We start from the raw sequence: 15,296 nt of genomic DNA, 5'->3' as shown, positions 1-15,296 counted from the left end.
GGCACCATCCAGCACATCTGGTGACGAGGCTGGTGCCAGGCATCTGAGCAACGCTCGGCCACCAGAGGCACCCTCCCACCTTCACTTGCCTCCCTTGGTCTAGGAAAGCTTCCTGTACAGAGAGGCAGTGGAAAGGAGGAGAGGGAGAGACTGCACACATGGAAGTGAAGAAATAGCCGTAACTAACTGAACACTTGCTCCCATGGAAACTCCTTCAAGCCTGAAAGGGCTGATTACCTTTCACTGGCACTTTTAGGTCTTCCCTACCAACCTCCCTTCCCACCTAGTCAGCAGGAATAAGGATTCCAGAGCAATAAGAGGTCAGTTAGAAGATAACACGACAGTTTTTTTTTGTACATGTGACCAACGATGTGTACATTTCAACCCACTATACTATCAAGCATCTTTTGGAAAAATTTGGTTAGGCAATCATAACTGTATTATTTCTTCGTAGGTGAGGGTCTCTAGAAGAAATCAAAACATTGCCAGGAGGACAGTAAACACAGCACAAAGACGCTTCACTAACTAACTAACTCACTCACTCACTAACTCGACAGTATCCTGTCTGTAATTCTGTTCTCTCAATCTGTACCAACTGAAATTCAGCTTTCCTCAAGGTCCAGCCCAAGGGTCCCTTGTTGTAAGGGGCCTTCTCCATCCTCTTTCTCCGAGATGCCCAGGGTTGAATCTGCAGCTCTAAGTTCATGTCTGGGTGTGTGTCTTACTCCTCATGTGATGCTTTGAGTGCTTCGCTCTGCCCCTCACAGGGTCTTATACTGAATAAGTGAATGAACATTAGTAAGTTACCTTTTGGGAGGCTTCAGATTTTAAGCCCGTTGATGATCACGTCATTTGCTCTAAGAACAAACTCTCCCTTTAAGTCAAACATTTATCTTTAAGAATCTCTGAATGCTTACTCTGTAAGCCCATAATAAATTAACAAAAATCCAGGTATTTTCCAAGCCATGGGGAAAACCAGGAATTCGAACCGAATGAGCTCTTGTGGGATTTGGGCATCCCGGCAAGAAAAGATCGATGTAAGTGAATTTCTAATGCATTTGGAAGACCGATGAAGACAGTGGCAATCATGTCAGTATCGACAGAAGGGTATCTTTTACCCAAACAGTTTCTTTTCACATTCGTTCAGCAGACTACCATGCAGTAATACATCCACAACCCAGTGACGTAAAATTCAGGGCAAGACTGACTAATTCTGTTAGCTAATCCAGACTAGAAACAGGTTTCAAGACCCCTGCTTCCGGAACACTCACAAACAGCGATGCTGGAATGCAGGAACATACCCGTGGGGTTTCTGACTGTGTCCTCCGAGCCACCATTAGTAACAGCTGTTGTTGAAGTGCACTGACTGCAGGGTCCCCGGAAGAAGGATCTTGACTCTCAGAAGTTGTGGTACTGGAGGAACTGATCTGCATCTCTCTGAGGATGGGCAAAACAAAAGCTGTGGTCATCTGGAAGTATGAGAAGTCCTCTGTCTACTATACACACACACAAGGACACTAGGGATCCCCATTGCAAGTAGAGGGTAAGCCTTTACAACCTTATATAAGCAGTTAAGAGTTGAAAACTGTGTATATAAAGCTACCTTCAGGCAGAAGGGGAATCATCTTGCACACATTCAAATTATGCAGGCTGTCCAGGGTTGCAGTTTGCCATGGGGTAAATACACAGATGCCTGGTGTTCTAGAAATGATGACCTTAATTTTCTGTATATTTAATAGATGGGGAGGTGGTAGCAATAGTTTCTAGCCTCCTATTTTGTTAAAACAATAAACAGTGGGCTGGATAATTCCCAAGGCACCAATCAGGAAGAAACTGTGGTCACCTAACACCTCTGCTACGTCCTCCAACGCCACACTCTCTGCATCTCCTCCTCACCACCCTACCTTGCAACCCAGGGCAAAGAAAGTGCACATTCGGTAAAAGAAATGCCTCAGGTATGAAAAAGAGGACATTCCGAAATTAGTTAATGATCTATATCAAAATAGTTTTATCATCTTTAATCACATATAGATTTACAGGACGTAAATTAATCTTTAAGCTAACTCACACCGGGCATTTTTCCTTTGGTGCAGAAAGCAAAACCTAGGACACACTCCACCTGCTTTTCTAGCAGGGTGCCAATACCTTCGAGGAGCCAGTATTCCTGCCCTTCCCACAGTCATTCCTAACAGAATTCCTGCTAACATAACTCTAATTTTATTCAATCATCCAAGACTGTGTGCTTCAGAAGAAAGACTAGGTCCCTCCCTAGTCCCAGGGGTAAATTCTGGTCATTCCACGCCCATGACGGTAATGCCCTTCACCCTGGCCAGTGCCTGGCTCTGGAAGGGAGTGTAACACTGTTCTAGGAGGCCACCGTGCAGCAAAGGCAAGTCAACTAGTGATAAGGGAACTCATCAGCAAGTTTTCCTACTTCTTAAAGGTAACAACAGTAAGAGACCATCTTTCTCCTGGCCTTTAGATGCTATGTGAGTAAAAAACACTTGGAGCTGCAGCAGCCACATTGTCATCATGAGGACAAGCTTGAGGACAGGAGCCCTGAGGACTGCAGAGCTGAGAGAAGGAACAAAACAAGTTTCTTGATGACAGCAGCGAATCTCTGAATCAACCACCTTGGCCCTGATGATCCCTTTGGACTTCTTGTTTTCTAAGTAACACATCTTGTTATTGTTTAACCCATTTTGAATCTGGGTCTCATGGTACTTGCAGGCCAAACTACCTCAAGAATGCGGAATCTACACTAATGCAATCACCTTCTGATTGCTAACCTCACATTTCATTATAAAGTCTCTGACAAGTTTGTGGATCTTTCTCTTTCCTAACTTCCTACTACTAGCAACTATTCATAAACACACAAATATTTACTCTATAGGAACAGTGTTGAAAATACTTCCACTATTCACACACACACACACCCACAGAAACTTCTCTACATTTTTTTAAGATAGAATTTACAACTTTGATGTAAATTCAATTTGATGATATATTCAATAAAGGCCTCTTTGTAAAGCGCCATTTAGGAAACATCATATTTTAAAGTTGGGGTTTAAGAAATGAATCAGGTGCCATAAGTACACCGAGTTTGAAAACTTAAAAATTCAATCATTCCATTATCTGGACGATTGTTCTATAAACAGGGCTTTTGCTTCCTTCTATATTAGTGATGTAATATCTGTCACAACAAAGAAAAAATGGTTAGATTTCTAAAGACAATGTTCAGGGGCCAGCCCCATGGCTGAGTGGTTAAATTCGCGTGCTCCACTTCAGTGGCCTAGGGTTTCGCCAGTTCAGATCCTGGGTGCGGACCTAGCACGGCTCATCAAGCCACGCTCAGGCAGCATCCCACATAGCAGAGCCAGAAGACCCCAGAACTAGAATATACAACTATGTACTGGGGGCCTTTGGGGAGAAAAAGAAGAAGAAGAAAAAGATAATGTTCAAACTTTTCTGCTTTGTACAGAAACCAGTGAGTTCTATAACTCTGTCCTTTCATAGCGAAATACAATAGGATTGAAAGCACTTTGTTAATACAAATTCAGAGAAATCTACACTCAGCAAATGCCAGAACTTCACTAAAACTCAAAGATTAATCTGACACCACTGTAGGTAAGGTATGTGATGATTATAAATAAGCAGGGGTGGGATGGAAATGTGTGCTTCTATGGGAAAATCTAGAAAGCATATAGCACCCTCTACTGCCAACTGAAATAAAGCAGGAATTGACTACTGTGTAAGGGGTAACAGACAGCTATGTCACAGCAACCTCCTCCTGCTGGGAAACACAATACAAGAGGAAGTGTGGATATACTGCTGCTTGATTTTTGCATATTACTTAGCATATTTCTCATCATAAAATGATAATAAGTAACATCATTTTCCTATGCAAGCCATTTAAAAATCCTATGTAACAATGCAGGGCTTGGTTTTCTTTTCAAAATCTTTTGGAGGAGTTCTAGACTTAAACAGAACTAGGTTTGAACTACTGCTCTGCTGCTTACTATCTGTGACTATAAGCATGTTTTTTCCTACCTCAAATCCCTGTTTATAAAACAGGAAGATACCCCTCTCATAGGGACTGTTGTGAGAATTAAACCAGACGAGGTATGTAAAGCACTGAGCAAGTGCCTCCCATTGAGGATACAGTGACCATACCTAAACTTTGTATTTCCCTCTACTGATGTAGGACCTGACTTAGCTTATTCTCATATTAACTAGCAACATGGCCCCTATGCTTTTCACATACGAGAATAACATATTAATCCTAGTTGTCTGTATTAGCAGGAATGGGGGAAGAGTGTCTGGCCCTCAACTCACACCTAATCCTCTCTGTTTTATAAAGACAGACTCAAACAGCATATTAAGTTCCCTGTTAATTAACCTCCTTTACACACGTTGAATATTCTAGACAAGTCACGGTGATATGAAGAAAGATCCCCCTCCGAGCTTTATGACCCGGTATGTCCTCATCAGAAAACCTGGACTGTCATGTGTATATGGGCTTCCTGTTTGCCAGGAGGAGGTGATTAAATCTTACATGTCTAAGCATCGCTCAACTGGAAGAGATGCATCCCCTTCATTTGACACAGTTTTCTGGGGTCCTGATGCTGCAGTCGTAATCCACAGCACCAGCTTGCCCACTCAAGAGCCAAAAGGGCTACCATGTCACAAAAATCACTCAGTGGAGGAGTCTTCCTGCCACTCCTTGAAGAATTCCTATCCTCCTTCACTTGTATCTCTACTGTCTGCTGCTTATTCTCCCTTTTTTACCTATGGGCCATGTGCTGCATAATCATCTAAAAAGTCTCTGTTTTACTAACTTAAGGCCCAAGGTTTCCCCCTGTGTTAATAAATATAATGTGAAAGTGCTAAGTTTCAAGATACATTTCCTCCTCTCCCATAGCAATGGAAATGGAAATAGTTCAAACCCATAGTAACGATTCTCTGAACTACAACACGGCAATCCTTGCACATCTGGCCTTGATTACCCTGCTCTCTGGTTAATCTCTGGTAAACTAGTTTGGTTCAGGGCTATAGCATAGATATATTGATTTAAACTAGACTGAGCTCAGAGCAATAGCAGTTTCCACTAATGGCGGAAACTACAAAAACAGAGCAGCCACCAGGAGGAAATAAAGATGGACCAGGGGCTAGAATCTAGTCTGAGCCAGAATGGTGCATTTCTGAATGGGCAGAGCTGGGTATCAGAGTGATGGCGAAGAGATTCCATCATATGGTACTCCCCAGGTTTTCACTCATCTCAGCTTCTACAAGCAACAAATAGTCGAAATACATGTGCTTCCTCGACATTTTCCCATTGATGTGGAAAAACATTCCTGAAATTCTTCATCTTCCCCAGATCTCAAAAATCACAGACCACAGCCTGAGGGAAAAAGCCTCTCTTTTTTTGCCTATCCTTCCCTGTTTCTCATGCTTACTCAGGGGACCTGGGAACAAGCTACACAGAGGGGCAGCCTAGAAATGAAAGTCACAGCATATGTTCAATATCTGGGATATTTAAATAAAGCAGCCCTGTTTTGAAAACTATAACCCACAACTTAGAATTTTAACAGGGATTCTTGTTTTAAAGTCTGCAAACAACTCTTACGTTACATGACAGCAAAATTCATCTGTGCATTTGAGAACGAGTGAGCTCCAGAGTGGCCGTGAGATGGGGCTTCCAGCATGGGGTCTGACTGCCACCGTGTGGCGGTCGGGGCTGTGACCAGGGGAACAGCATCCCACTGTGCGGCAGGGCCTCTTCCCAGGGATTCACAGAAGGTACCTCTTTCTAGAGGCAACCTCAGAAACCTTCCATCCTTGTGACTCTGTGCCTGGACAAACATTCAATCGCTCTCTAATGTGTCTAAAAAAACAAAATAAGGACTACAGTGAAAGGATCAGAGAGCAGCAACTGGAAAACAAGAGAGAGAGGACACAGACTCTCTTTGGAAGGGCAGAAACTCTTCAAGGGCAAACTTCTAGATGATCACTTGCTTCTTCCTGATCACTGCCACCTCTATGTGATCAAAGGCACCGAGAACCCCCAAAGTTTTGAAATTTAAAGCAGTAAAGACATAACTCTCTATTATGCAAGTCAACAGAGCGATGCATCTAGATGCACACTCTCCAATGTTTAGAATTAGAGCTGAAAGTTTCAACTGACCAGGACATAGAACTCGGCATATATAATATTGGGAGAATTCACAACATTTTACCGTACATTTTGAAGATATAATTGACTAATTTCAGTGTCCCACATTCTGGTTCAGTTATTCCACACCAAGGATCACTGTTTCTTCTGACTAATATAAAAAAGAGAGTCTAAAAGAGATTATTATTTTTTACAACCTTCTGCCTGCTTACCTTCTTTGGGAACCAGGTACATACTTAAGCATCGTGGCTTTAAAGGGCCTTCTTGAGAGTTGATCCCAATAAGCAAGGGAGGCTTTACTGAGATAAGAGTCGGACAGGCTCATAATGTCAACAAAAGAGTAAGAATTCTGAGGAGGCTTCAATCCACCTCTGAAGAGCAGCACACAGTGGGTTTAGAGATTTAGGGCAGCTTTGGAAAATAAGCCTAATTTATAACCAGAACAATATTTGCTTCAATACGCATTATAATGATTCATAAACAAATAAAAGCCAAAAATAAGTGAACCCAGATAAACATTTTATTCCCCAACCTACTCCACTTTTTAAGTAAAAACAAGTTGAGGTATAAAAATCCCCAATAAAAATCCTGTAAACTAATTTGCCCCAGAATGAGTCTTCCATTCCAGTTAAGGACTATGCCTACTTTATGAGTAATAGATACTCAAAATGAATGTAAGTACCACGTCTTCCCATCAGATTTCACTGAAGAGCAGACGATATGCATTTCGTATGCATTTTCCTTAGACTGCTTATGACACTAGAAAAGCCAGATTAATACGGAAGCACAGTTCTATATCTTTCACAGAAGGAAGCTCTGCCATTTGGCTTGGAAGAATTTACAGATAAAAGAAATGTAAATCTTTGCTGAACAAAGAACAGAAACCATCAAGCTTTAATTGCAAGACCTACAGGGGAAATAACAAAAGTCCATTCCACAATGAACCCTTTGGACACAAAACACTTCCACTTTCTAGACAGTTTCACCTTCAGCTTCCTAGGCAGACAGCCTACTTCAGCTTCGACTTTCCAGGCAGATTAGCTCATTTGAGGCTCTGAGCTATTGAAGTGATCCTACGTCCTGGGTAATGAATTCATCCTCCGAAAGTTGTTTTAAGTAGCAATTCTGAACGCTGCAATCCAAGCCATAGTTCCCTCATTCTAGTTTCTGGGGAAGCAGAACTACATTAGATAATGTTACCAAAGGTACCTGCTTTATGGACAGCTATTGTGCTCCCGGGAAATGCTGCTTATATTTCTTTGACAGTTAATGAGCAATGTCTCAGTTCCCACAATGACAGTGGGGCCAACAAGGGAACTTTGCTTCCTCTCCTGGTTTCCTCCAGAAATCCCCAAAGAGACATGGAAGTTACATTGCAAACAATTCCCTATTCATACTTGGGAGTCAGAGACATAAAACTGTCACATGGCAACTAGGCTTAACAATGGCGAAGAGAAATGGCCTTCTTGCCAGTAATAAGAATCGGTGGTTTAATGGCCCAGTTGGAGGCAATCCCAGCCAATGAAGTCAGCTGACAGGGAAAAGGCTTCTTTTCCAGTATCTTCCATGGCTGCAAAGCTTAGAAACAGCCTCAACTAGGAATCCTTCCAAGTTCAAAATCAAAGTTTATGTTTACTATAGTAGGAAAACTCAAAAGTTAATGGCATTAAAAGCCAAGGATATAATATTAAAGTTCCTACTCTAAAACTGCCATAGAGGCTAAAATGTTGGAACACAACAGGTTGATGGGCAAAATACAAAGTACTTAGCCTTAAAATCTCACAAAGTGACTGATAAAAGTGCTAGAGGAAAGGCATCCACGTGGCCTGAAGTCAGGATCTTTTGCTGTATAGTCATAGTGAACTTCCGTCACTGTCCACCTGCTTTTGTTTAAAGATAATAACAATGGCTAACATTTACTCAGTGTCTCTGGCAGGTATTGTCCTAAGCACTGTATATACTACTACATTTAACTTTTAAAGCTCCCCGGTGAATTAACTACTAGTGTTATTTCCATTTATGGATTAGAAAACTGACGGTTAAGACGGTTAAGCAAGTTGTTCAATGTTATAAAAAAGTTATGATTAGTGCTGGAATTGGAACCTGGACCAGTCTAAGACTAAAACTCGTATTCATGCCACAAGACGCTAAACCTCAGATTTCAGACAACTATGGTTCCTGATGACATATTTTCCATCACAGTCACCTTTCCTATGGACAGAGAGAATTACTTCCCCTGAATGAATGAAACATGGGACAGGAAAATTTAATTTGTCTGAAGCTCTGATTTCTATGTAGAGTGGCTTAAAGAGAGTCATTTTGCAGGGGTTTTTTTCCCCTCCATTTTCCAACTTATAAAAAGAGAAGATCACATTCTGTATTCAACTATGTTAACCAGGCAAACTGCCAGTGCTTCTGGCTCTTGTCCCCCACTCATCACAAGGGGAGGAAGTTATTTGTTGATGTCATTTTGATGATTCCACCTTCATCAGGTCACATCTCTCTGCAAATAGGTTCAATGACTCCTGCTGCAAAGAGAACAAAGTGTGAATTCCCAACCAGGCTTCATGGTCTCCATGGCCTGACTCCTCGCCTCCTGTTCAGCTTCTCAGCTGCTACCCCTAAGTGCCCGGCTGGACTCCGCACTGCCCAGAACTCCGATGGGGCTATCTTTGTCATTTCCAATGTTCAATTTGATTCACCTCAATACTTATTGAACATCTATGTACAGCGGGCTAAGTGAGGGCTATAGAGGCACGCTAGTCATAGTCACTTCTCTTTAGACAAGTACAATCTGGAGGAGATGGGAGTCCTGTACAAATAAATGAAGTACCAGGGACAATGTGATAAGCACTGTTCCGACAGCAACAAGGAAGGATGGAGTTATTTTCATGGCAGGGATCGATAAGGAGAGAAGTACAAAAGAGGCAGATTGTAATTTCTTCTTTGAAAGATGAGCATTCCAAAGCTGGAAAGGAGTGGAGAAGGGCATTTGAGGCCAAGAAGAGCAGATGCTTGTGAGAGGAAGGGTTGAAGGTCGGCTAGTGTGGGTGTCACGGAGAGGGGAGGGGAGGGATAGGGCTGTAACAGGGGTCTGGAGGAGCAGCTCACTGCCTACCTGCTCAGGCGGTGGGGACCACGTAAGGGCCTGTCAATATCGCACGTGTTAGCAAGAAGGGCGGCTCTACAGCTCTACGGCGGGGCTCACAGCTCGGAGTGAAGGCCCAGGCTTCAGAGAAGGCCTTGACAATGGGCAGCCCATGGGCCACAGCCAACTATACACATGTCCTCCGTGGCCTGGGGTATCTCAAAAAAATTAAAACTGACAACATTACACAGAATAGGTTTTTACAAATACATGCGGATTTCTAGCTCTTTCTGGAATAAACTGGAAAATCTGGTCACCCCAGGCTTCCTGAGTTGGCAGAAGGAAAGTGAAGGTAAGTAGCAGCAGCCCTCTGTAGTCAGGATAAATGCCCTCAGGGTACTGTCGCAGCCACCCCTCCAGTCATTCGACACTGCACCCGCTTCACCCATCTATGTTATCTGCCTGGGCACCAGGAACTCTGAGCTTGTGGCCCCTGCTCTGGGGAGAGGAGAAGGGAGGGAGATTTAAGTGTCCATTGGCCACTTCCTGGTTACAGAGGTTGAGCACGTTTCTTAATCAGTCTTAGTTTCTTTCTCTGAAAAATGGAGCTAACATCAGCTACCCCAGTTTTGTCAGGTAGAGGAAATTGGATAATGTAATACTTAGCACCTAATACATATTTAATAAGTGGTAGCTGCTACTGTAAGAATGATTACAGGAAAACGCTTCCTTCTGGGCCAGGAAATGACATAATGTGGCTTCCCAAAGAACGACTTGAGGCACATCAGAACACAGGCGTAAGGTGTGAGTGACTTGGCACTCCAGGTTGCAAAATCCTGAATTGCTGGCATTGTCCTTAATCAGCGGCATTCTGCTCTGATGTCATTCTTTGTTAGAGATAGAGATGACGCTCTCCTCCATATACACACAAACACACATACACACACACATAGGGGTATGTTAATAACGGGATTAAAATATTTCAACTGAACCAGCTTGCTTGCTTTTATCCCATTTTACAATAATTTTTCTTTCATACAACCAATCCAAAGATACCCAAGTCATCACCACATCATGAGCTTCCACGAAAGCCAAGGCTTATTACAAATCCAAAGAAATTAGCTTCCCATGAATGGGAGGCAGAGCTTTCAACATCTCTGAGTCTGGGGAGGAGTTTGAGACTGTTGGAATATTCACTATAAGCCTGCAGACAGCAATTTAAATCCAGAAGATCATCTGACTCTACGTAGCACTGAGCCATTTTTCCTACACATGAATTAAACAGATGGCAACCCTTTAACCGCTTTTCCAGAACTGCCTAGGGAGCAGCTTCAGTGCTATAATTTTGCTAAGTGAGGTGACTAGAGTTTTGTGCCCGTGCATCCAACAGGAAGCAATGCACATCTCCTATGTCCAAATGGGCCCCAGAATTGCCATAAAACCCCATAACAAAGTCCCCTCTAAAGGACTAACTTATTTCAAAGAGTAGACAGTGTAGAGAATACGTATATTCTCAAATAATAGTCTATATATTTAATAGCAAACATATATTATTTTATTTTATCTTTGAAGCACAAGAAAGAGAAGATATACATGGCAATATGTCATTCTTTCCTAGAACTCTTAAGACCAATGCTCTGTCAAGTTACCTTGGAGAAGGAGCAGGAGGTCAAAGGCTTAGAATGTGGCATGTGAGGCTGGTGGACCAAGACCTTATCTATCAGAATGGTCACGTACAAGAAATGTTAAAGACAACTAGGGACATTACATAAAGTGTCTCTTTAAGGGGAAAGTTGCTTTTACAAAACCTGATCATCCTTCTCTTCAAAGCAGCTCAGTAATTAATTCAATTGCCATATTACCAAATAAAGAGAGTCTTCAGGGGTCATCTGTTGATTTTTGCTGCTCAGCAACCATCCACCCTACTCCAAATTTCCCTCTGAAGAGCCACTTTCATACATTCTCAGAGGGAGCCTACAATTCCAATTCCGTGTATGAACACAGACTCAAGCCAAGGTCTTGCCTTAGTGATAGGGCTCAGACTACACGGCCAGTCAGAACCAATCAGAACCAATCAGACACAATGAGACTTACATCGGGATTTACGGAAAAGAAGCACATTGTCCCTGCTGGACTTGAAAGAGAGAAGACATAAGGTCTGGGGCTACTACAGCCATTTTTTTGACCACCAAGGCGAGGTGTTTGAGAGTGGTGTCAAAACAGAGGAACAGGAGAGTGACAGAGAAAGAGAAACCACACCCATGAAGACGTCTACTCAAGACATCTCAGTTGCATGACCCCAAAATTCCCACGTTGATGAAGCTGGTTTAGACATGGATGGCTCTCACGTGTAACAGAAAAGGGTCTAGCTGTTCTACGTACATGAAAAGGCACAGCCAGGAAAGGACTGATATTCTGAGACTGTCCACGAAGCCACACGGTCTCACAGGAAAGCTCAGCTAAACACATTCAGAATCTCCCAACACCCCAGCCACGCTATAACATAACCTTGCCAAAAGCATTTTCACTACAAGTAAACACATCGTGGAAAACCGAAGCCCGGGCAGCTCTGGAAATGGAGGCAGGTTACAAAGAAGAGAGCTCTAATATGGAAAGGAATGTAGGGAAAATGAAAGAAAGCAGGAACTGGAGGAAATTCAATAAAGAGAGAGAAATTAAGGCGAGACAGTGAGATAATGGGCGGCTCTCAGTGAAGCATGGTGGAAGAAAGTGGGCCTGTTAAAAACCCTGTAGCACTCTCTCTAATTCTTATCCGCACATTGTATATTTTCAGTTTTTTAAGGCTCTGGATATGTGGCCTTATTCTAACTGGCATTACTGGCAAATGCAGTCAAAGTATTTACCCAGGAGAAAAGTGAAGTATATTTATCCAAGAAAATAAAAATCAAAAAGCCTTGTAATTTTATTTTGGGATAAAATAAGAGGTTTATATTTGTTGTAAATTTAGTTTAAAAACACTACAGCTTTCCACCGAGGATTGCAGAATAATATGATAGCTTTCAAAGCTGTGTTCTCATGTAACTAAACATTTCGTCCGAGAAAGCTGCCATCTTTGATGACTAAACTCATGAAACCATTCTAACAGAATGTCCCGGAGGCTCGAGCTAAGACGTGGATGGCAAACGTCCCTCCTGTCTTGGGCCTCCATTTGCATAGGGACTTTGCATGCTTTTTGGCTGCAGAAGGAGAATTTTGTTTCCTGTCTGTTTTAAATGGTACATGGTGACCTGAGGGAGACAGAGGAAGAGTGGAAGGCAAGTCAGCGATGAAGAATATGCCTGTTTCCCCACAGGAGTGACAGTGGACATAAGCAGCCTGCCCCAGGGGTGGGGCCCAGTGGGACTGTGTGGCCCAGGACAGCCATCACCTGCAGTACCTGTCAGATCTACCAGAAAGGCTGACATTAGCATTCTTAAGCAGGTGAGAAGCGGCAGCGGCTGCAAAGAGAGAATACCCTAAAAGGTGGCACACAACAGAACTCTACCTGGGGGTCAGACTGCAAGGACAAGAACAGCCTTTATTCTAGGCACACAGGAGGCTCCCCTTGAATTTCCCATACACACCTAGTAGGCAAACTTTGACCTTGGGAAGGAACACTGAATCACAGGATCTGTAATTAAGATTCCTGTAACTTCTTTTACACTCTCCAGGTGTGAAGTCTAAGGCATTCCAGTCACACTACAAAAGTCTCCCATAAACTCTCAGACACACAGACAATTCTGAAGAAATGTACATGAAAAATTCATTTCCACACTTACAGAAAGCAACTGAGGCTTGCCCATATAGATTATCCTCAAAAAGTCTTGAAGTCCGGGATGAATGATAAATTCGGTCTGCCACTAAGAAGATTGACAGCTTGCCCACTGCCACCATTAGTCGGTGTATGTTCCCGATATGCAAGCTAATTTAATATCAACTTCATTAACATAATTAAGAAAGTTATTCAATACATTCTGAAGGAAAATAGAAAAGATGCTTAGCCTATCTATCTACAAAAGAGCTAGCCTTCATTTGTGCAGACAAGAACTAACTACATTTCTAGCTCATTCCTTGCAACAAATGAAATAACATGTTCCTGAGCTGCATCATCGTCTTTCCTGTAGGCAACATTATTATTTAAACAGCTTCCTCTCTATTTACACCTACATGTTACATTCATTTTTGGAAGTGGCTACTATGAAAATGGTTCCATTTATTTTTGATGATTCTACAAGGCCAGCTTTTCTTTTTCTTTCACATAAAACCCACATGCTTTGACACCTACAAGTAGATTAACACATTCATTCTACACCAGGATCCTCACTTCATTTACAGTCAGAGTAAGCTGCATGTCCCCCAGCAACGCCACAGCTCGCAACCCGAAAACAGAGCTCCACTTACCGAGCAGGAGAGAAACCGTCATAATTTGATGGCTGATGCTGTAAAGGGTCTTCTTTCTGATTTCCAGACTTTAAATAACAGGATCTAATTTCCCCTACAACATCACAAAATTCCAGCAAAAATATTACACAATTATTTCTATATGATCATTTCAGCTTATACTTTTTTCCAGATAGAGGGAACTCATTTTGTACTGTTTTAGTAATAATCCTTGGTTATCTAGGTCCACTCTTTGTATTTCTCCACAGAATGTGTAACTTAACTAAGAAAATCTTCTTGACATACCTCTCTGATAACACGCTAAGACAAGTTAGACTCAGTTACTTATTCCTTAATTGCTTTTGATCAATTAATTTGTGCCATCCCGTAATGCACTTTCATATGTTCTCCTCGATTCATTTTTTGGTATATTCTCATCATGTGTCAGAGGTGGAGATGCCGTAACTGGCTGTTCTTTTGTATTGTGTACAAAGAGAGGCTTGTTAAGCACGTAGTTTTGATTCATGGACCACATGAGACCATCCCCACCTTTGAATTTGCAAATGAGCAGTGGCATAGCACACTGACTGGGGTGTCAGCCTGGTAATGAGGAAAAGCAAGAGATGGAATTAATTTGCAGAACTAAATTAGCCTGCTGAGGAAGTTCAGGGTATTGAGGTGTGAAAATCAGTTTACTCTGTAGAAGTAAACGGTCTCTCCCCAGAAGAGTTTTCAGGAGTACCTTCTTCAGGTGACACAGGAGCATAATTAACCTTGGCTGTTGTGAGCAGCTGGAATGTAGACTGGAGCCTGGACCTTTCCTCCCACCAAGAGAAACAGTAACGATGACAACTGCAGCCCTTCTGGAAGCTTTGATGTAAGTGCTAACGTTGTTCTTTATAATGTAAAAGGCTCTATGTATTTCTGCAGATGTGAAAGCACTTCAAACCATGAACTACTGATCTATAGATAGGATAACCATAGAATTTATGAACCAAACCAGAATTCCTTTGAGAGTAAAACAAGCATTAATTGATCTGCAAGGGCCATAACCGAAGGCTTATCCTTGAAAGACTAGGATATAGATCCCTTATCGATAGAACTTTGAACTTGCCACTTAATGATTCTTTCTCTCTCCCTCTCTCTCTTTCTACTATTTTAAGTCCTTTTTATAATAAGGCACTAAAAAATATTATCAAGATCAGATTTTCAACATACATTCAATAAATATTTACTAGATGCTGGGCATTGTCTTCCTGAAATTTACAGTTGTGAAGGGGAAAATGAAAATGTCATTGATCAAATTATTATAAGTCAATAAATAATTAGAAGCTGTGATACTACTGAAGAAGGAAAAGGACAGGGTGTTAAGAGAGCAAAAAGCAGAGGAACCTGATTAAGTCTTGAGAGTCTAGGAAAAGTTTTCCTGACTTAGAATTGAGATCTGAAGAATAAATGGTACATTGTGGGTACCAGGACATGGTATGTGCAAAGGCCCTGAGGTAGGAAGGAGCACACACTGTTCTAAGAACATTATACATGAGCAATTGTAGGATTAAGTCTTCCTGTTCCAAGGTCTAGTACTCAGGCTAAGAGACCACATGGGATCCTGAGAAACCTGCCAGCCTTACCCTTTCTTCCTCATTAGTAAAGAAC

General features: G+C 42.1%; 1 protein-coding gene across 2 annotated transcripts in view; it reads right to left on the bottom strand.

Moving 5' to 3' along the window:
* Nucleotides 1-15,296, bottom strand: part of PCNX2 (pecanex 2) — a 281,728-nt gene that overhangs the window by 226,200 nt on the left and 40,232 nt on the right. For both annotated transcript variants that reach the window (XR_011437820.1, XM_001493597.5), the window contains exons 8-9: nucleotides 13,662-13,755; nucleotides 1,302-1,437 (exon numbers count right to left, since the gene is read on the bottom strand). Coding sequence is in view for 1 of the 2 variants with exons in the window: in XM_001493597.5 (XP_001493647.2) it covers nucleotides 1,302-1,437; nucleotides 13,662-13,755 (230 nt within the window). In the remaining variant the exon portion in view is untranslated. The remainder of the gene's footprint in view (nucleotides 1-1,301; nucleotides 1,438-13,661; nucleotides 13,756-15,296) is intronic.

This window comes from Equus caballus, chromosome 1 (genome assembly GCF_041296265.1).
Source record: "Equus caballus isolate H_3958 breed thoroughbred chromosome 1, TB-T2T, whole genome shotgun sequence".
Lineage (NCBI taxonomy): Eukaryota > Metazoa > Chordata > Mammalia > Perissodactyla > Equidae > Equus > Equus caballus.
Note: the sequence above shows the minus strand (reverse complement) of the source record. Positions and strands in the feature narration are given on the sequence as shown.